Raw genomic sequence first — 22138 nt, 5'->3', positions numbered from 1 at the left:
CTGGCTGTTGCGGCTTGGTCCATTATGTGATCAGGCGGGATACCAAGAACCTCAACTATTTTGTTCATCTGGTCCACCTGGAGAATAGTTAATCATCATGTCATTGTAACATTCACATTCAGCAAACTAAATACATTTTTCTACCCAGGACATGTGAAGCTGAATGTCATTAAATGTTTTCCTAAGTTGAGTCAAGCGCCAAAACATTAAGGTATCAACATCAGTCTGATTTGGGGGCATATATGTCATATATGTTATGAAACGTGCAAGAGTGTGTCATTCTTCCACAGGGAACACTCTGCTAATGAATTAATATTTACATTGGTTTAAAATGCAGTTACAAATAAACAAACGAAACCTACTACATCAGAATATTGTCTCTGTTTTTCTCACCTATTATTAAGTAATTAAAAGCAACTTAAAATAGTTGTATAAGTAATCAAACTGCAATCAAATTACTAAAACCCATTTACATTTTTACATGCCTCCCTGTCTACATATCTGTGGGGCACACTCAACTGTGGGCCCCAAACAGTAACCGTATATAGGCTTCTCATTTGTCCCCCAGCTTGGGACTTTATTGTGAAAGTATATACCGGAAGTGCTTTTTTTTCTGAATCTGTTAGGCTTGTCAGTGGTCTTGTGGACAGCAGAGCCAAAGGTACAGCAGCACAGTGCGTCGAGCGGAGAGATGGAGGGTGAGCTGGCCGGCTGTGAGCGCCTGTAAACCGGAGAGCAGAGCACCAGATGAAGAGGGAATAAAAACCATGTCTGATCCTGAATAAACATCATCTTCACGCCATAAACCGGGATCCTGTCAGAGAGACACCAGCGTCATGAAACCAGTCCTGCATTGAGGTGAGAGCCGCTGCTGCGTTCTTTTATTTCTTATTTAGCGCGTCTGGAGCATCCTGACGTTTATGATTAGACATGTTTGCCGAGCCTGTTGGTGTGCAGGTGATGTCAGGAAAAAGAGCATCATCATCAGCAGCAGCAGCACCGCGATAATAACAACAACACAGCTCCAGGTGCTGAGGAGGAGATGGAGGCTGCAGTGTTATGGTGTCAGACCCGATCCATCCCCGCGCACAGTCAGCCTGCCGCGATGAATCCTGCGTTAACAGTCGCCTTTTGGGTGCCAAGTGCAGTCGGCTCGTGTTGAGGTGCTGAGCGTAGACACTGAGGATGAGCATGAGGCTTCCCGGACTTGAGGAGGGTCGCTGTGTGAAAGGGGCTTTTCCGATAATCCATTTAATAGCCTTGAGGGGGGTAAAGTCTGGTCAGTGACAGGACGAATCAGGGGCCTGATGTGATCTGATCTGATGCACAGGCCCGCTCGAGATGATCCAAAATCAGTGTACCGACTCGTGACTCCGCACGCAGGCTCCCATTCATCTCCAGCTTTCTGGACCCGGAGCTGTCAGCCATTCAGCAGGAGGCTGCATTCCCATTCATGAAGTCCATTACGCAGCCTGCACAACGATCCACTGTTGGCTTTAAATAGGCTCTGTGGGCCTGCAGTAGGCCTGTTTCAGGCCTGCTATTGACTTTCTCTCATGTGTCTTTTTATAGGCTACATGAGACAGTCAGTTAATATGAAGCCTAATAAGCCTGATTATAACAGGGCACAGGCCTGCTGTTATATGGGCCTTTACATCACTGTCATATGTGATAACACTCCTGTACTGCGTCTCTGGCACTGTGCTGGGATTTTATAGTGACCTAATAAAGAAGATGGCCCATCATTCCCCTGATCCCATAACTACAGTCTATCATAGACGTGTTGTTTTGTTCTGGTATTGAGGCAGCATCCCTCTAAAATCTAACATGCTTCTATAAAAGTGAAGCTTTTCAGATCTGAGCTCATACTGTGTGCTACCAGGCTACATCGACTCTGCAGGGGGTGGACAGAATAATAGGAACACCTTACAGTATAATGCAGTGCAACACATCGCCACAACATGTGGCTGTTCTGTCACTGTAATATTGTGACTCTGACACTATGCTATGATTTTGTAGCAGGGATGGAACCAAGTCATTGTTTTGACAGTCACAAATAAGTCTCAAGTCGATACTGACAAGTCCCAAGTCCTAAAGTTTGAGTTTTAAGCCCTGAACATGTCATAAAGCGTTCTTCACCACCTGTAATACCATTTTATCTGCAGAGTAATAATATATCACATTTACACAAATGTTCTTGCATCCCCATCAGTAATTTTAAAAATGCATGTTTTACATGCTGCAATTTATTTTTTATTCACCACCAAGTAGTTTTTGCACGTGAACAAAATGATCTTTGGTATAATTTTTTCCAACTGGTGCTCAGTAATGTAACGTTAGTTCTTCGTAGTTCTCTCCTGCGACTTGTTTGGATAATGTTGGATTGGTTCAAACAAAATGGATCTGGGGCATTCAGTGTCAACTTGCTGGGAATGGATAGCCTTAATGTAAGTTGATTCAATAAATTAAGGGAAATGACCTGATCCGTGGCGCACCTTTTAAATAACTTACTTTGTTATCTTGAGCTTGGGGAAAAGTATCAAGTATTTTAAAGTAAAAAAGGCTTAAGTCCAAGTGAAGTCCAGAGACATCGGTGTGAATGAAAGTCCAAGATAATTTGAGAGTCATCAAATTTGTGACTCGAGTTCAAGTCATGTGACTCGAATTCACACTTTTGTTTTGTAGTGACCTAAACAAAGGTATTTATTTCCCTTATCACATAACTAAATTGTGTTTTATTCTAATAGTATTGCTGTTTTTGTTTAGTATTTAAACTAACCGTAATCTAAAATCAAATTGTACAGAGATTATAAAATACTCTGACTGAAACCAAGGTTATGTGGAGCTGATACCTGCCAAGTGATGCCACACTACCCAGACTAGATTATATATCCTGCACGATGTGGGCAGAATAACATTGTGCCATCCTATACAAGATTACCACAAAAAATGTGTCCCATAGGCCTTCATATCATATATGATTTTATATTGACCTAATCGAAGGCAGGGACTTATAATATAGAATTTATTTTCCTTATTCCATAACTAACGTCTGTAATGTCTGTGTTATCTTATAGTAATGTTGAAGCAGCACTGCTCTCAAGTCAAATTTGACAAAGATTCTTTCACTAAAATGAGAGATTTTCAAGCCAAGTGATGAAACACCAACCAGGACCTGTGTCCTGTGGGTTGCTAGGTAAAATTAGATAAATCACTAGAACACTTTATAATGTCACACAATACTATGAAGAATGATCACAAAAATGCTTCTCTCACAGTTGAATCTGCAGCCGTCAGACAGTGGTTCAACACTTAACAGCAAAATCTTCCCAAATTTAGTATTTATTGCAGGGGTATGGGATTGTGGTACACCTTAGAGATAATAAGTCAATCAGTCTATTCGTAAATCAACAGAAAATGATCACATCTAATATAATGATAATTTAAATATGTTTCAGTTTAGGGCTGATGACTGAACCCAAAAACATTATCTAAAGCTGTCACCTTGAGCTCTGCGAACTCGTCATAGACACTTTTCACTATTTTATGACATTTCACAGACTTAATGTGAAATTAAGTAATGGTAAAAATAATATGGTGCAGCTCTTCATATTTCAATTCAATTCAAAATGCTTTATGCAAGTCTGCAAACACAAATACATACACACGATTCATTTAAACATAAAAACATCTTAAAAGTACAAAATATGACAGTGTCAGGAAAGAGTTTAAATACACAAGCAACACAAGTGACAAAATACAACACCACGAAGGAATACTACGTCAAAGAAGTGTAAAAAGTCATGTTACATGGAGCTGTACATGTACATGTTATCCCTTTGTGTCATTATCAGCCTGTTATTTTTTACACCAGGTTCACTCTGCGTCACCGAATTAAAAAAAACCCATCTGTTCCAGTAACTGACACACTTGATGCTCACACAGGTTGTGCAGTATTTCTCCTCTGCGAGAGGCCTGTGGTCATCTGTGAAATTAGTTAGACCCAGTGAGTGAGAGACAGGAAATGGAAGTCGGTGGCGGAATGTGTGTCTCCCACGCGCTCCGTCCTTTATCACTGGCTGCCATATGGATGCCTGAGCTCACTCAATATTTACATTGTCGCTGCTAGCCAGAGAAGCCGGGAGAGAGAGAGCAAGTAGAGCCTGCTGGTAGAGGACACGCTAATTAATGTGTTTAATATATCTGCGTGATGAGGCCCTGCTACCTGCATTGTGAAGTGGTGAATAAAAACATAAGCAGGCTGGTGAACACCAGTCAGACTGTTAGTGTTCGGTCTGAGGAATCTCCATCTTCTCGTTATGTCTAGTTTATTATCACTCATTGCATCTGTCTGCATCTACACACACACACACACACACAGACACACACACGCACACACACACACACAGACACTCGCTCAGATAAGTTTCTGCAGCCAGGTGTATCAGTGTCTGGATCAGGGCTGTACGCATTTCATAAGACAGACGCTCTTCTGTCTGGTGGTTCTGTGTTGCATCCAAACTGATACAAACTCTCCAGACAAATTCAGGTCGAATCAGGGAGAGACAAGGTTATCAGGGGTCAGGTCAAAGGTCGCTGACCGGCTGCTCTGAAGTTGACAGATCTAAAAGAAGGTCAAGAAAAGAGGTCTATCACAGCTGACCCTGCTCCTGCTCCTCCTCTTACTACCACGTCTGATCCGCTTCACTCATCCTGCCTTTCTGTCGGTGATTTCTCCCTCCTGCACGGTGACCATAAAAGCTCAATACACACGATGATGAAGGGTAACGTCAATATGATGACATGTGCATGTATGCTCACAACTCAACGGAAACTGTTTTCCACGGGACATGAAAAAGACATGCACACGACTTGGACATGCACGTTATTTTATTTCCCCAAGAGTGTACCACCTAGTCCTGCTATACTATGCTGAGATTAGGGTTGGTTACCATTCACATTTAAACCAATACCGGTACCAGTTCCTGTTCCGTTACCTCGAATTCGGTACACAATTGTACCTTTTTAAAGTACTTTACTTTAACTGTAATCACTTTTGAGTAAGCTGCATGCGTGACTTTAGCAGACTCCAAAGACGTTGTGCTCCTCTGCTCTTTTCTACCAACACATAGAGCAAATCATCTGCCTCTGTCTGTCTGCCTGTGTGTATGTGTGCATGTCCTCTCATCTAGCAGTGACACTAGGCTAGTACTAAAAAAAAAACAAAAACACCAGACGCCAAAACTATTGTTGCAGATCAGAGCTGCAGCGATTGTTTTGTCTTGCTGGGAGCCAATAGAGCAGCCGTGGAGCTCCATGGCTGGCTTCCCATCTTTGAGATGCTTCCGTCTCCTGTTTGAAGTTCAACCTGGCGGCTCTGTGGTGCTCTGTTGCTGGCATTTGGCACAGATTGATATGAAGTAAATTGGTACTCAGTACTACTTATGCAATTCCATTGGTACCCTTAAAAGTACAGAGTTTGATACCCAACCCTTGCTGTGATTTACAAGCACTAACCCCAACCACGACTTCTTTGCGTAACGGTGCATGCCCACTGTACACAACCAGAAGTTTGCTCCCATTCATTGTTTATTTGAAGCGACTGATTCGCTGCTCAAAGCATGCTGGGATACCTGTGATGCAGACCAAGCTGACGGCGTGACACAAAGATGTGACAATTTGAAACATTCAAACAGAGCTCATGTCAGGACAGCCTCAAGCTCCAGTCATAAGCGACCGCTAGAACAGGGCAGACGCAAGTTTAAGCGAGTACAGTGGGCATCCGCCGTAACTCTAACCGTGTCCTTCCTAAACACATGGGCATGATGAGTGCTAGCCAATCACAGCACAGCAGGGTGAGGCTGGTGAAAATCTCTTGGGGAAAAAAAGTACCTGATATGTAGTGCTTGTTGCCGTTTGTGAATTATGAAGTTATTTTTGTCGGCTAAAGGACCTAAAGTTAGACTTTTTTTGATGAGTCATATATTATTGCAGATATCTGCTGGAGTTAGCCTGTTGCTAATTATTATAAAATCTGAACTGTGCAATCACTATGAAGGATAGCCGACTTCAGTTACTTCCTTCAGCCACAAACTATGGCAGCATGATGCAGCCATGTGCATCACTTTTTAGCGTCTCTTTGAAACAGTATCTGTTGTGTTGTGAGCTTCTTGCAGAGCTTTTTCTGAACTCTGCGTATTTGTCAGCAAGTTGGTGAAGATGTTTCCTTATTTGCTTGTGTAGTGTCTATTTGCATGTGTTTTCTTAGTTTGCAGTGGGTTGAGCTCTCAGTGGCCACCGTACTCCTGGGATTTCTATTCTGTGTCTGCATCTGCTCTGCTTTTCCTTTCACTTCTAAAGCCGTTTCAAAGTTTCCTTCTCTTCCTCTCACACACACCCACCTGGATGTCTACTGTAATATTCTGTCGTTTAACTTCTGTAGGTGAGTCAGTTTTTGTCAGCGTGGATTCCCTCCTGTGTCACTGTCTGCTTTTCTTCCTTTCCTACTTATTTGTGCTGATATCTGAATCTCTGTTACTTTATTTGTGCGGAAATTGGAGTCTTAACTTTAGTTTCAGTGTTTGTCATTAAATGGATATTTACAGTTTATGTCAGTATAGGGCAGACGCAGTATTGAGTTAACTTTATCAAGTACGAATGGGTTGTTTTGACTAAGTATTATTGTTATTTATAGAAGTATTATTATTTGGTTTATTTACTGAAACTGAAATGTGGATATTTGACCTCAAAACTGTCACAAATGTATTGTTAGTTGTACAACACAATGCAGATATGACATTCAAACTTGAAACATCTAAGTTTAAAGGAAGGTGACATGGTGGAGCAGTGGTTAGCACCCTCGCTTCACTGCAAGAGGGTTCTTCTGTGGGGAGTTTACATGTCAGGGTGGGCTTTCTCTGGGTTCTCTGACTTCCTTCCAGTCAGACATGCGATTAGGTTAATTGCCCATAGGTGTGAATGTGAGCATAAATGGTTGTCTGTCTCTATGTGTCAGTTCTGTGATAGTATGGTGACCTGTCCAGGGTGTACCCCACCTCTCGCCCCCCCGTGGGTGTACGGATAATGAAAAAGGTTTAAAAAAGCTATAGTATTAATATAACATGTCATAGCCATACCAACAATAACACTAAAAATGGGTCAAACCAGCCTGTTGTTGGTCTTCTGGATTTATATAGGTTTTTCTTAATTTTTTCTTTCTTTCTTTCTTTCTGCCTTTCTTTCACGCATTTAAACAAACCGATGGCAGTGAGCCACCATACAAGCTGCTGGGTAAAATATAACCCTTTATTGCATCGGTGCGCTATTGACCCAGTTATTTTCATTAACAATTAATCTGCTGATAATTTTCTTTTCTAACAGTCCAAAATTCAAAAATGTCAGATGAGACAAAGAAAAGCAGCAAATCCTCACAACAGAGACGCTGGAGGGGGGAAGTGTTTGGCATCGTTTCAGTTGTTTGATCAAGCAAAAATGACAAACATTTACTCGTTCTATCTTCTCAGATGTGAGGATTTTTAAAGTTTCTTTTGTCTCGTGAATATCTTTTTGATCCTTTTAATTTGCAGGTAGGCTCAGCTGCCACATGTGGCTCTTATATGGACATAACATTTTCATCATCGTTGTAGGCCTAAAGAAATTCTTACATTCTCCAGTTGTAAAATGTGAAGCCTATACATTTCATCAACTAAAAAGTGCATCATACATCTACAGCCTGGCGCCTTTTCCTCTGAATTTTGCCAAACCTCGATAGCAGTAGCCAGTCTTCCCAGCTAGGCTATGGATTACAAATCCAAATAAGGAAAAGGAAAATCGAGAATTTATTAGTGTGTGGACAGATATGTACCAAGCTTCTCTTGTAATACCATCCCCTTGTGGTTAAGCATAATAATTAATGCTCATTTAGACCTATTAGTAATGGTGATAGGATAATTTAGACCTAAAAGGCTGAGTTAAAGTCCATTATAAGGCTCAGACGGATTCTTTTTTGTGGCATTAAATGGCTCTTTTGATAGTTAAGGTGCCGACCCCTGGACTAATTGATTAACTGACTAATAGCTACAATCTTTTTTATTATACATGCTTTACATACAGTAACAGTACATTAAAATCACTGCGAGTGATTTTAACGTACATGAACCCAACATAAATGCAACAGTGTTATTTTATGTCGCGCCTCTGTGACAAATATGTCTTATGTCCTGAAATGTCCTCAATCAACATTTAACAGCTGCAGTATTTACATCTTATATAAGAAGACATAATTAATGGATTCACATAGCCTTGAAGATGTTGTGTACGTACAGCGCTGTACTGTACTGAGTGTGCTGCTAGTAATGCGCGGTGCTGTAGAGCGGGCTAATCTTAGAAAGCATGGCAGGGCCCAAACTCCCCGGGGTGGGAGTACAACATCACCAATCATCTTCATCAGCCAATCCCAGAGGGGCGTGCCGCTGGCATGAAACTGCTCGCAGCGACGTGTGTTTGGATGTAGGAGTCTACATATACAGTGTTTATCTCTGTAAGTGCACGGACGTATGTGTACACACAGCTTTAAAAACACAAATCCTTGTACATCCGTTATGCTTGGCAACAGTATCGTTTCCTAAGTAGCTCTATATTACTACCCACAACACCACAGTGTTAATCAGGCATATGTAATTCTTGGCTCTGCACAGTTCAGTCCTGTGAGGGCTCGACGAAGTGCATGAAGTGAACGTATCTTGCACGATGTGTTTTGCAGGCTGCAGTTGATAGCTTCTCCCTGCACAGTAATGTTTCTTCCCTTTCCTCCCCAGTCAGTTTACTGTTACAGACAGAACTCCCAACCATCTGACAGAGATATCAGCCCTGCTCCCCTGGGCAAAGAAGCAGCAGGAGGAGGCGGAGGAAGGGGCACAGTAGTGGTAGATTTTTACAACAGATAGGGATGAGATACAGGAGAGGAGGGGCGTCTGAGGCCTGAAGGATGGAGGTGAACATTTTTAGATTCCCCCAGACTCCCCTCAGTCCTGTTTTTCTGTACTTCAGTTCCATCAATGGGCCTTAAAAAGACTGAGGGGAGTCGTGGGGATGTGAGACTCTACATGGTTCCTCTGCTCCCGCTCTCCCTGCAGTGCGTCTCCCTTTCTTTACGCTCCCCTTGTCTCTTCCACCTCCACACACTCACTGATTGTTTTAGCAGCTGGCCCGTGGAGCAAAAACACGACCCCCCTCCAGGTCTGGAAACTCTCAGATCCTTTACCTAAGTTAAAGTACCAACAGGACAATTTAAATATAGTCCAAGTGAAAGGCCTCCATTCCATCCTCTACTTAAGTACAAAAGGAACATGCACTTAAAGATATACTATGCAGGATTTTCCTAAAAAAACAATGTATAGCCTTGCACAGTATCAATCATCACTTGTGACCCTCTAGAAGTGTGTGGTGGTGTATTTTAATGCAGAGACTCTGCCCTCTGCCTGTATTTAATTATTTTCTTCTTATTTTCTGTGTTCTGGACGTTGATGGGCGTGTACCCCTGGTGCACTTAGTCGAGGTTGGGGCTTTATAAAAAGGTAGCTACCAGTTGCCAGACCGTAAGCCATACACATCCAAGAAACACAGCGCCGAAAAAATGCAAATACTGTATAGCGAGCCCAAATGCCAACAAAGAGTGAATCTGGGGTTTGCTTTCTTTTTTTGTTGGTGTTTATAAAGAGTAACCGACAACCCTGTTTAGTACACCTTTAAAGTAGCTATAATTCATGTTTTTCAAGTGACATCAAAATAGTCGATCAAGGGGCGTTGATGGCTTAGTAGTAGAGCAGGCGCCCCATGTACAAGGCTGTTGCTGCAGCGGCCCGGGTTCGACTCCAGTCTGTGGCCCTTTGCTGCATGTCACTCCCTCTCTCTCTCCCCCCTTCACACTTGTCTGTCCTATCCATTAAAGGCTAAAAATGCCCCAAAAAAGATCTTTAAAAAAAAAAAAAAAAAGAGTCGATCAAATGATAGTATGAACGCAGTTGCTTATAGTGATGAACTTACAGAGAGTTATCACCTGAATCTGCACCTCCTTTCAGCTTTCCAGAGCTTTCCAGTGAGGTTCAGCTCTTTGTTTAGCTGTCCGGTCCACAACGTTACTGTTCTGGTTCACTCTCAAGCGCTTAATGTACACCTACTGTACAAGTCAAAAATAAATAGATAAATAAATAAAAGAAAAAAAAAACAGAGTGAAAGGTGAGTGAATATTGGACTCAGATTCATCAGGTGGGCAGAAACACATCTCTAAATGAATCATACTAGTGCTCCACTACTGCTAGATGTGTAAATAAGCAACCGTTTGTTGATACGTCCAACATGAAGAGTAACATGACATCAAACTGAGAGCAGCCCTCTGCCACCCTCTCTGGTTGAAGGTTTCAAGCCTGTTAAACCCACGTGGCAACATCGGGGGTGGAAAAATAAAGACAACAAGAAGTGCGAAAAACTGCAGTTCCTCGGATGGCCACTTGAGGCTGGCTCCAAAACCATAACCCTCTTCTTGAAATGCCCAACTCTGCAGCAGATACAAAAAATGGTTTTGGTGTCTTTAGCTAATTTTAACAGTCATGTCAACTGCACAGGGGGTGAATTTTTACTCACCTGTTTACATTCTGTTAAGGCTAAAAGTTTTGTATAATTAAGGGCCTGTGACAGGCTGTCTTTAAGGTGTCACCTCTGGGTCTCAGTCGGATCCACCACTTGCTCCTCTGCAGCCCCACCTTCTCGTCCAAATATGGTCTCCTCTGGCTCCAAAAATCCAAGCTAGCGACTGCTGAAATGAACTCAAGGCTTCAAAACGGGAGTCCACAAACCAATGGGTGATGTCCAGGTAGCTACGTCCACTTTTTTTTTTTTTTTTAATACAGTCTAAGGTTTTATCACACCTTGCATCCCTGATAGGTGTGGTTGGATTGGTCAGAAGTGTGTATCCACACCCCACAGTGATGTCACAGGGCCCTGGAGTCCACCTGTACTTACCTGCAGCCAGGTGAAACCAGTGGTCAGCAAAGACGATATTTTCAGGCACTGCTGTTTGACTCTGCTTTCTATACAGTTAGTAGTTCAGTCCAGAACCCGGAGGTCAGGCTCCTCAAAAAGGTCACAATATGACTCTGTTTTTCATTTTCCAGAGTTGTTTCTAATCTTTTTTTTTTTTTTTAACTTATGTATGTAATACGTTTACTTCAATGGGCATAAACATTTAAAGTAAACAATCTGAGGAGATGACCTCAACAAATGCAACTTTATTACAAGAGGTCAAAAGCTAAAAAGGTCAGGAAGCACTGGTTTAATCTGTAACAGTGTGTTTGTTCAACTTTTTATGTTTCATTTCAGTTTCTGTCAAATAAATGTAGTGGAGCATATAACGTATCATAAAATGAGAATACTAAAATTGTAGTACCTGAGTAAATGCTCTCCACCTCTGCCTCCTCTCTGTTCTCAGCCAATCATTGTTGCTTTATACCCCCGTGTGCTTTGCAGTATGTGTCTGCTTCAGTCTGCTGAGCCTCAGAAAACCTTAATGCTGTCCACTTCCTCCAGCGTCTGATGGCTTAAGTTTCATGCTGACTCGGTGAGTGAATGTGCGTGTGTGTGTCGATGTGTGTGGGCGCAGCGTACAGTCAGTTCACTATCCTTGAGAGAGGCACATCCTCATCTTTGCGGAAGGACAGGAGTTTTGACAAACGCACCTCACTGTGTGTTGTTGTTTTTCTGCTGAATGAGTGGAAAGTTGGCCCAGTGCAGGTTTTTAAATAGCTGAATGGGTATTGACTTCCTTGCAGCCAGCAGCAGCAGCACGCACACACACACTCACACACACACACACACACACACACACACACACACACACACACACACGCACACACACACACTGGGAGCGAGATAATTGTTACAACAGCACTTCATGATTAGCATTTAAACTCACAAACCTGATGTGGCGTGAATAAGTGAATGAATGGATGTTTGGGTGAATGAAGTGATGGATTCATGAATGAAAGTGGAAAGTGTTTTTACTTTTAGTTTTATCAACTCTGTACCACTACTCTCAAAAAATGTTTTAGAGTTGTAACTAACAGTTTTTTTTCAGTGGTATTAAACATTTACTAATGCCTCATGATTCCGTTATGAAACATTTTAAGACCAAATTTTGGGTTGCAGGTTGTGAAAAATCCCTTAGGCTGATGCTTCTCCTTTTTATTTGGTAACAAATCAGTTATAAATGCTGGTGGTTTACTTTCTAATGAGTCTTAAAGCCTTATAAGTGTTCATAAGTTATTAATAGATGGATTTTAGTCCTAATCCTCTTCAGCTCTTTTCCAGAATGCCACTGGTCCCTGGAAGTCAGAAGAGCCAAATGCTGTATTGTTGAAACTAACCTCTCCTGAAAACTAAAATTTAAAGATGCAGTACAGACCTTTTGTGTCCCCCCCTCTGGCAGTGAGAGTAATGACATAAATATTATCAACCTATGCCTGCAGGTGAGCTCCCTGCATTTCCCCAGGAATGCTCTGCTCAAGACCTATTGTGCAAATATTTTGTCTTTAACTCGTCCTCTTAATTCCGACCTTCTTTTTATCTGAAGCATCCATTCCAAGAACTTTTCATGGACCCTTCCCTTCTTAGTTTTATCGCCATAGCTCCTGCTGTACTCCTAGCTACTGCTACACTGTCAACATACATAGTATCAGAAAAAAACATCAGAATCATGCACACAAAAATCACTGAAAAGCCAGCAGCATTTGGCCGGAAGCTCATCAAAACAAAGTTGGAGGTACTGGAGAAAGAAATCAAATGCGCCATCTCGACTTATTTTTTTTGCAAGCGATTTGCAAGCAGTGTCATGTAAGAATAAATTATTCTGGGAATACCACGAACATGAGGGCTCACCTCACACCATCCAGAGATAGCATTAGCCGCTGATAGCCAAGCAAGCGGTACCCCCGCTCCGCCAAAAACACACGTGGCTTGACAAGACTACCATCCAACTCTGGCAACGCAAAAGTTGTTTTACATGGCTCATTACTGGCTACTGCAGTAAAAGTTAGCATTTGCCATTAATGAAGCTATTATTAATAGCATATATGCCATTAATAATTATCACACCTTTCTTTCTTTTTGTTTCGTCTCTTGCTGTGTTCGTCATCTGTTTGTGGATAAGACCATCGCCACAAATTTGAACATCTTGTCTCGTTCTTTTTGCACCACAAGTCTTTCAGGCCTGTCATGATGTATTTCTGTCAACGGATGACAGGTTATGAAAACCCTCCAATCTTGGGATCTTTGGTTTTTATCATGAACTGTATAGAATAATGCATGTAGCTACCGTGATGTCACCCAATGTTTTTTGGACTTTTGTTTTGAACATGAAGGTATTAAGAGACCTGGGATACAGTGTTGGAGGCGGGACCCTGGTCATTCCTTTTTAGCCAGGCCAGCTACTTCCCTTTTAGTGCTCCGCTATCTTGAATGGGGATAAAATGATTTAATCTTGTGGTTCTTCTAGACTTCACAAATTTTAACTGACCAAATAGATTAAATCCTGATTGTTAAACAAGTCATATAGTATGGGCTGCGACGCTCGAAAAAACGTATCCACTGATTTAAATTCCACTGTTTGGCCACCATGAAAATTGGCTTCAAAGCCCGACAGACTTTCTGGGGGCCTGGTTTGGCATTGAGACTGTCACCATCTTGGTTTTTTGATGCCAGAAGTGACCATGTTTGGATGAAAGGGTGGAGATAACCCTAATGCTGTAAGCTTAGGCAGTACAGTGCATTTGCAGCTATGGCTAACTGGCAAAAATTGGGCTTGAAACCATTAAAACAAAACGTACTGGAAAAACTGAACATCTGACTCCTTAGAGGGTCTCTAAGTATGAAAAGTAAGTGTGAATCTGCAGTTGTGCCATGGTTACATGCCATGTCCTTAATTATGCATAACTTTAAGTCTTAAAAATGTAAACAAGTGAAGGCTGTAAACATGTTTATTTCTGTTTTAAAGTCGAGCATTTTAATGTGGATGTCTATGGGCGTTGTTTCCTGTTTTGGAGCCAGCCTCTAGTGGCCATTTGAGGAACTGCAGTTTTTGGCACTTCCCCCTTGGCTTTATTTTTCAGCTCCGGGGGCAGAATATGAGTGAAAACAACAACAGCAACACAGTGCTCTTGTGCGTCCAATCAAAACAGCTTAATTTGAGACCCCCGACCACCCACGTCTGCACACTAGGTGAAGTGAAGTGAAGCTAAATGGCCACAGTATTGCACATCCACACAGATAAGGGAGACTTTTCCTTAGCTGTTTCTTTTTCATTATTATACTTCAATCCCACCCTTTCCTTTACTTTCTAATGTCTCTATCCATCACAGCATTCCTCAGAAATTTTGACACCGGGTCTCTGCTTCCAAGAGCTTCTCTCTCTATGTGATGAGCTCAGAGATGATCTTTCAAAGAGCTGGGACTCCTGTGTACTTCCCCTCATCATTATCCTCTCTCTGATCTGGCATACTGTTTGTTTCAGATCTGTGGGAGAGGAAAAGAAGAAGGAATGAGAGAGAGAGACTGGCTTGTAGTTTGAATGTGTGTGTCAGACTTAATTCCAGTGCAGAGTTTTTTTGTGCTAATCCTTTATGAAAAGACGACCCACACGGATGCTTTTTGAAAATGACAATAAAGCTGCTTGCAGGAGAAATTCCAGGAAACTGCTGTGCAAATGTATGCATGTATGTGTGATTCAGTTTAAGAGTGCAATTGCATTTGAGAGTGCAAACATTTGAGCGCATATTGTGAGCGAACTGCCAAGAGAAGCATCAGCAGCTCTGAGAATAAGCTTTCACAGCTTGGGGAGTGTTTGCCATCCCTGTGCGTATGTCACCCAGTCTGCCCACTCAGATGATATCCTTTTATCTGCGTGATTTACAGACAACAATAATCAAACCAACATGTGTTTGATGGTGTGACGGTATTCACTGATGCTGTATAAGTCACTGATGTACTGAGGCACATAAAGAGAGAGAGAGGAGGGGGAGTGAAAGCTGTGAATGGTGCTAGTGACACAGTGGTGGTAAGACCAAAGAGAGAAGAGTTTTATCAGTGATGTGATGTGGTTTGGCATTGATCGGGCCAGAGTTGGAGGCAGCGCTGAGGACTGAGTCATACGAACACACATGGGGAGCAGAGGAATGTAAGGATGAGTGGATGAGAGCTTAATAAACACTGATTATATAGAAAATCAACAGTGAATGAGAAAGATGTGACATAAAGAGGAGCTCCACTGTCATTCTGAGTTGCATCCAAGTTGCTTGTAACCTACTCGGACACAACTTCTAGATAATTCAAATAATCCGAGTGCATCAGTTGGTAACTGATGGAGACCGGAGCTTTGTGGATGATTTTTCTTCGATCCATTGTCACATTAAATCTGTTTACAAGCTGTTTTCAAACCTTCAGTGACACGCCAACCCTGCGCGTAATCTTCAGCTGTCACAGATTCTGGACTCTGGATGTTGTTTGTGCTTGTTGTCACCGGGGCTGTGGATACCACTGGGGACAATGAGGTTGTGGAGTCAGAAGTTTGGGAATTTGGGGTTTTTGGAGACCAGGAGGGAGCTTCTCATCTTTATCGGCTGATTTCAGTGTTCTAATATATGAAGTTTTGACTACTTTTAGACAAGTGAATAAATATAACATTCATTATTTCCTGTGCAGAGCTGAAGTCAGCTGAAAACCATGTGTCTTCAAATTTGGTGATCTTAAACTTACAAGGATAGCTCAGAATTTGTGAAGTGGGGTTGCATGAAGTACTGATCCTCTGTCAATGTATTTCTTACAGCAGATGTCAGTCAGCATGCCCCTAGTTTGGAGAAACAGGCTAGAGTCCGACATGGAAACTAAGCAATGTACTGCTGTGGCAGGAGCAGAAACAAAACATATTTCAGCCACCTAAAAAAAAAACCCACTGAAAAGAATCATTGTCAGGTTAAATGTATGCTATATTTAGAATAATTTCATTGCTTTACCTTAAAGCTGGTCTACCACTGCCTTGATTGGATAGTTTTTTTGTCATTGTGTGACTTTAGTGTTTGAATTAGTTTGGGTTAAACAAAGTCACACAATAACACAAACTAATTAACTGATTGAAGGAGCTCCCATCCTCAGCAAGACAAATTGCTATTTTTGTCAAAGGAGTCTGGTAGGTCTGAGGAGAGCATAGATGGGGAACTGAAACCATCAACGCCCTCCTTGCCGGAACAGGATGTCTTAAGGAGAGGCAAAGCAGTAAAAATAGCATACGCATAAACTATTTTTTTTTACTTTCCCGATGTTTTTTTTAGATGGCTAAAATATGTCTTGTTACTGCCCCTTTGCTTAGCTTCTGTGAAGATACTCTTGCCTGCTTCTCCAAACTAAGGACACACCACCTGACATCTACTGTACGTAATACACTGAATAGGGGAAAAGTACCTCATACAACCCCGCTTAAAAAGATCTGAACTATCCCTTTAAGACATTTATTTATTGGTTGAGAAAATTCTCCAAAATGTGTATTGGATTGTCTGATAATGTCATAAAGCTGAAAACAAGCTCGCTTTCCTCAGGTTAAAGACAAAACTAATTGTAGTTAGTAATTAAAGGGCCAGTGTGTAATATTTGGCATGGTTTATTGTCAATCTGAATGTGAATCTGAATCTTCTACCCATTAATATGTTTATACAAGTGTATAATCGCTATAAAATAAAATTCGTTTGGTTTTCGTAGCCTCATAATTATGCTTTTATATATATATATATATATATATAGCAAGGGCCTTGCTTTAGAGAGGTCGCCATCTTGTGCCGCCATGTATGTATGGCAGACGGAGCGGACAATCCAGCCAGCCAGAGAATGCGTTTCGCGTGTATAAATGAACCAACAAAGACAGCGGAAGGAAGGAAGAAGGAGGAAGAAACAGCAGAGAGTGTAAGTAGTTCGTCGATGGAGAGTAGTGAAAAGTTTTTTTAGTTATAAAGTTTGCAAATGGACCACACTTACCACGCAACAGGAGAGAATGAACCCGAACCGTCATCTGCGAGGAAAAGAAGACGCAACTTCACTCCTTGTGATGCACTCTCTGCGGCGCTTTTCCTCCTGATGATATATCTCCCAACGATGGTAGCAGTAGCACCGAATCCCATTCTGTGCATTCAGCCTCTCTTCTCGCCCGCTCAGCATCAAACACATGGAGTTCCTCATCTGTATGCTCCGGCTCAAACAGGTATGGCTCTGGGTCTGTGTCCGCTACAAGAAACTCTTCAAAATTGCGTTCAAAGTCATCCATTGCAGCTACTATAGTCCGGAGATATTGCTAGGCTAAATAAACAGCTGAGCTCTGTTTACCGGCTACGCTGTCAGTCAGTGTGCGGGCTGGAGATTGGTGGAGCAGAGAGGGGAGGGGTCCCCACTCGGTGTGGTAAACGACTGTGTGTGTAAAGTTATGAAGTGTGTGTGTTCCGCTAGAAGAATCAGAGTTTGGGACAGAGTCTTTTACCCCCTGGAGTGTTACCGGAGTTTCTGGAGTGCTCAAATGAACGGGCCTTTTTCCCGAACGCTCCTCTGGTCTCCTGCTCATGAGGGATTCATTACAATATCGTAACATGGCTTAGATTTCTAAATAAATATTCACCTTGTCGCTAGATAGACCTACTCCTGAAAAACTCATGCGCAAGGCTTTTTGTCCTTACGAGGCCGCCGTCATTTACCCGACGGGAGGGGTGAGCGAGTGAGCCCTGCAATCTAGAATTTGACCACTGATGTCACTGTTTTCAACCCATTTTACACACTGGCCCTTTAAGTAAATGAATAAGATGTAAAAAAAAAAAAAAAAAAAAAAAAGAAATTGATGAGAAAACGAGGATTTTTTTTTGGTGTGGAGTCACAGTTTTCTTGGGGTCGGGGGACTTGGACTCATGGTCTCTGTATTTCTAAAATCCTGGTTACCACTTTGATAGAGGTGCAGCTGAACATTTTACATGATGGAAATGACAAAAAAAATCTGCATCTAGGGACTTCATTTTCATATAACCAACATTTTAAGATATTAGAGTGACATACAAATGCAGGTTCAGCAGTCTGCTCCATTCACACATCTTTTACTCTCCGTGCCATCACACATATAGGCCATTCCACACCTGCTGTTTGTCTGATCCAAAGCCAGGAGTTACACAAATACATCCTGCAGTCTTCTGCTTGCATCCATGCTAACATTGTTTAACACTGTGCTCTTCTTCCTCCTCTGCAGCCTCTCCTCGGTGGGTTGGCATGGCCCAGTGATGAACGGAGCGGTGGTGCCTGGTAGCCCGGAGCTCTCCTCCTCGTGCCCACTGCCAGACTGGCGAGAGTTCTGTGAGCTCCATGCTCGAGCCTCTGCTGCAGACTTCGCTGACAAGTTCCAGCGCTTCCTGTCGGAGAACCCGTGCTACGACTCGCCCGGCGCTGATGCCAGCTTCTCACAGCACTTTGCCCACCACTTCTTGGAGTGCTTCTCTGCAGCACTGACCCAGGCCAGGGAGAACCAGGCGTCCTCTCCAGGGGAGGACGGCTCCAACGCAGCACCCAAGTACAGCATTGTTCCTTTCCTGGGAATCCAGGGCTGCCCGCTGTCCTACGGTCACGACCTTTACCAGAGACGCAAGGACGCCGGGGCTTCAAGTGAATCCCTGGACAGCATGGACAGTGGAGGGGGAGGGATAGATGGGGGAGGCAGTGGCACCACCGCCTCCCGAGGCCCCCAGCAGACTCACAAGGTGTCCGCTCTGGGGCAGTCCCGCAGCTCTGAGGACGTTTCAGTCAGTCACCCAAAGGCTCGCTTCAAGAAGGGCTTCTCCCTGAGAAACATGAGCCTGTGTGTGGTGGATGGGGTGAAGGAGATGTGGCACAGACGGGCCTCCCCTGAACCCGACGGTCCCTCTGGAGCCAGAAGGCCTAACGGGGGAGGAGGGGGAGGTGGAGGAGGAGGGGAGGCTGCAGGGGGAGAGAAGTGGTCCCAAAAGCTGCGGCTTCCCAGGGGCTCCCAGGGCCACAAGGCTGAGATGCTGGAGATCCAGAGGGAGGGAGCGCTGAGATACATGGTGGCTGATGACACAAACTGTATGGGCGCTGCACAGTGGCAGAAGTGCCGCCTGCTGCTGAGGAAGACAAAGAGGGACGAAGGAGGCGAGAGGTTCCTGCTGGAGTTCTACGTACCACCCAAGGTACAGAAACACACACAGACATGGAGTAGAATTAGGCAGAAAACATGGATGTCATGCTGAAATTATTAGCTGTTTAACTAACGAGTTCTGCCTGTGAACAACACAAACAGATAAACAGATAAACAATCAAATCTTTACAGAGAACTAGATAAGATGCAGACCAAAAACATTCACAGTAGAGTCCATTCTTTGCCCAGACCACTTGAAAACAATCCACAAATCTTGTTAAACTTTTCACCAGAGCCACTTCTATCACAGCAAAGTTTTTTTCCAGGTGCAGCGAGGAAGTCATTATGTCTAGCCAGTGTTTAAAAGCAGGCAGACAAGTGCATTTCCACCTCGCCGAGACAAGTCTAATTGAACATTAGACGTAAAGATTGATTGAAAAAATGATCAACACATTAATGATTCATGAATTTCTTTTATTGCAGTCTTTCATGAATCAAAGATAAAAAAATCCAGCCTGATAATCCAACCTCTCTGACCCTGAGTGAAATCGAACCACACACACTCTCATGTGCGTGCATGCACACATCGTCTATATGGGATATCCAGATCATTGCCCCTGACCTTAAGAAGGCCATGAGGCTGTGCAGCTGAGTGTGTGTAAATCTGCCACTGTCCTTTGATCATGGCTGGTGGGAATGTGGGGATAAGCCTGTGGAGAGCGGGGAGAGGGGTAAGGACAGGTGGGAGGTAAGCGTGGGAGGGGGGGATGAAGGAGCTGAGAACCGGAGACTGTGAGAGAAAGAGAGAGAAAGAGAGAGAGAAAGGAAGCTGTTACATTGATTTCTGTAAGAGGGAGCGGTTCACAAAGATTCCCTTTCATGTGCAAAAAATAAATATTGATTGGTTCCTCGTCTCTGGCTGCAGTGACAAACTGAAAACAGGAACCGAAATAGTTTTTGTGAGTCACTCAAAAAACTCTGCCAAACTCCGAGAGAGGGCCACAAGGGGAACGTATAAAATGAAACTTAATAATTGTGCTTCAGCAGCTTCATCTGTTACATTCTATTAACGTCCACACGTGGGAAAATTATTATCAGCTGAGATTAGAGGAAACTTCAGAGCAGCGGTTACAGCTGAAGTGACACATTAATTAAACACAGACATCTCGACAGGCCTGCCCTGCAGACACTCTGACTTGTTTTATCACTGCCGTCTTATTCAGGTCTTACAAATCATAACAGTGCAGAGTCAACAGTGTCAGAAAGATAAACTGACTCATAAAATCTTACTCCTGGCCGCTCCTGGCTGACTGGCTGTGGCTCCGTCCCTGTCAGGGCCATCAATCTGCCGGCTGCTCGGTGTGGCAGCACACTGCAGCACGCTAACTGCCTGCATTATGACACAGCAGCAAGCCCAGAGCCGACCCACTCTCTGCTTTGCACCTCCCAAAGTACCATGTAATTACTGAGGACTAAGAGTAGCTGTAAGACATCACAGGAGCTGCTTGTTTTTGTAATAAAAAACAAGCAGCTCCAAACTTGCCTTAAAGGTTCAATGTGTAGGATTAAGAGGCATCTATAAGCAGATATGGTGTATGATATCTGTGTTCTCATTAGTTTATAATCACCTGAAAATAAGAATCGTTGTGTTATCTTTACCGTAGAATGAGCCGGTTATATCAACATGTGAAGTGGGTCCTCTTTCAAGCAGTCTGCCATGTTGTTTCTACAGTAGCTCAGAATGGACAAACCAAACACCTGCTTTAGATAGGGCCATTCATGATTTGCGTCAGCTACTTTAGTTCTCCTACATGCTTGTTACACAGGAGAAGTTTCAGTTCTGCAACCTCACCACTAGATGCCGCTAAATCTGACACAGTGGACCTTTAAAATACTAAAAGGTACTAGTGATGTATTTTGCTTTTTTGGGACTATTTTTGCAGTTTGCTGTTGTTATTTAATTATTTTTCATGGATGATGGGCCCAAATGAAATGGAAACTCATTATTGTGGACACTTCTAAATGTTACCTGTATTTACAGAAGGAAACACAAACAGTGGTTACTTTACTGGAGCAATTGGCACATTTTGTGCATTTGTTGGCATTTTTTAAAGATGGTCTGAAGTCCCATCGTTACACCAATTCAGAACGAAATCCCTCTGTGTTTCTCATTTGGTTAGAGTCATTAGCTTTATTTGTTTAAAGGGTCATTTTGTGACTTACCTCCAGTGGTATTTGTCCATTGCAGTTTTGATTTTATTCATCCAGGTTTTAAGATATCCTTCTCTGAGATTTCCTACTTGTTTAAACTGAAAAAAAAAATCAAACAAAAAAACAATAATAGTAAACTAATGATGTTAGATTGTACAGAGGGGTCAAGTTGTATCTGTACTTAATGTTGAAGCGGCAGTAATCAGTGTTTTTATATTAACAATAGATCAAATAATATGTGGGATCGCTTGTAGTGACAAACTCACAGACGATTATCACCAGCACTGAACTATATTGACTGGTTTGGTTTTACGCCCCCTAACTTTACAGGTTTGGTTAACTCTCGCCTATCTTTCAGCAAACAAACAAACAAAAAAAACTCATAGAACTGTACACTGCCTGCTCAGCACCAAACAGCAGACACAGTTAGCGACTAGCTGGTGAACACAGTGAAACATTTAGCAGCTTAAAAGTTCTGTTCATGACATTCAGAGCAGTCAGCAAACCACAATTTGCTATGCAAAGATTTAGTGGAGTAATGGCATCCTGAGCAGAGAGTGAAGTCACACTCCCTTTGTGCGAGTTGTCATCAGAGCTTCTCTGTTGTTGTAGACAGTGTGTCTGTGCATGCATGTGAGTCTTTGTGTGTGTTTCCTACTGGCTAAATCGCTGCCACTCTGCACTGCGGTCAGTTACTGCTGTTTTAGCGGT

At 42.7% G+C, this 22138-nt stretch overlaps 1 protein-coding gene across 1 annotated transcript in view; it reads left to right on the top strand.

Annotated features, from left to right (window-relative positions):
* The first annotated feature begins 635 nt into the window (after positions 1 to 635).
* The window catches only part of sh2b2 (SH2B adaptor protein 2), a 32773-nt gene continuing 11270 nt past the window's right edge, over positions 636 to 22138 (top strand). Inside the window, exons 1-2 of the mRNA XM_033631639.2 lie at positions 636 to 858; positions 18317 to 19268. Coding sequence (XP_033487530.1) covers positions 18348 to 19268 — 921 coding nt within the window. The 5' untranslated portion in view covers positions 636 to 858; positions 18317 to 18347. The remainder of the gene's footprint in view (positions 859 to 18316; positions 19269 to 22138) is intronic.

The sequence above is a fragment of the Epinephelus lanceolatus genome, chromosome 4, assembly GCF_041903045.1.
Source record: "Epinephelus lanceolatus isolate andai-2023 chromosome 4, ASM4190304v1, whole genome shotgun sequence".
Taxonomy (NCBI): Eukaryota; Metazoa; Chordata; class Actinopteri; order Perciformes; family Serranidae; genus Epinephelus; species Epinephelus lanceolatus.
This window is presented reverse-complemented; position numbering and strand designations above follow the sequence as displayed.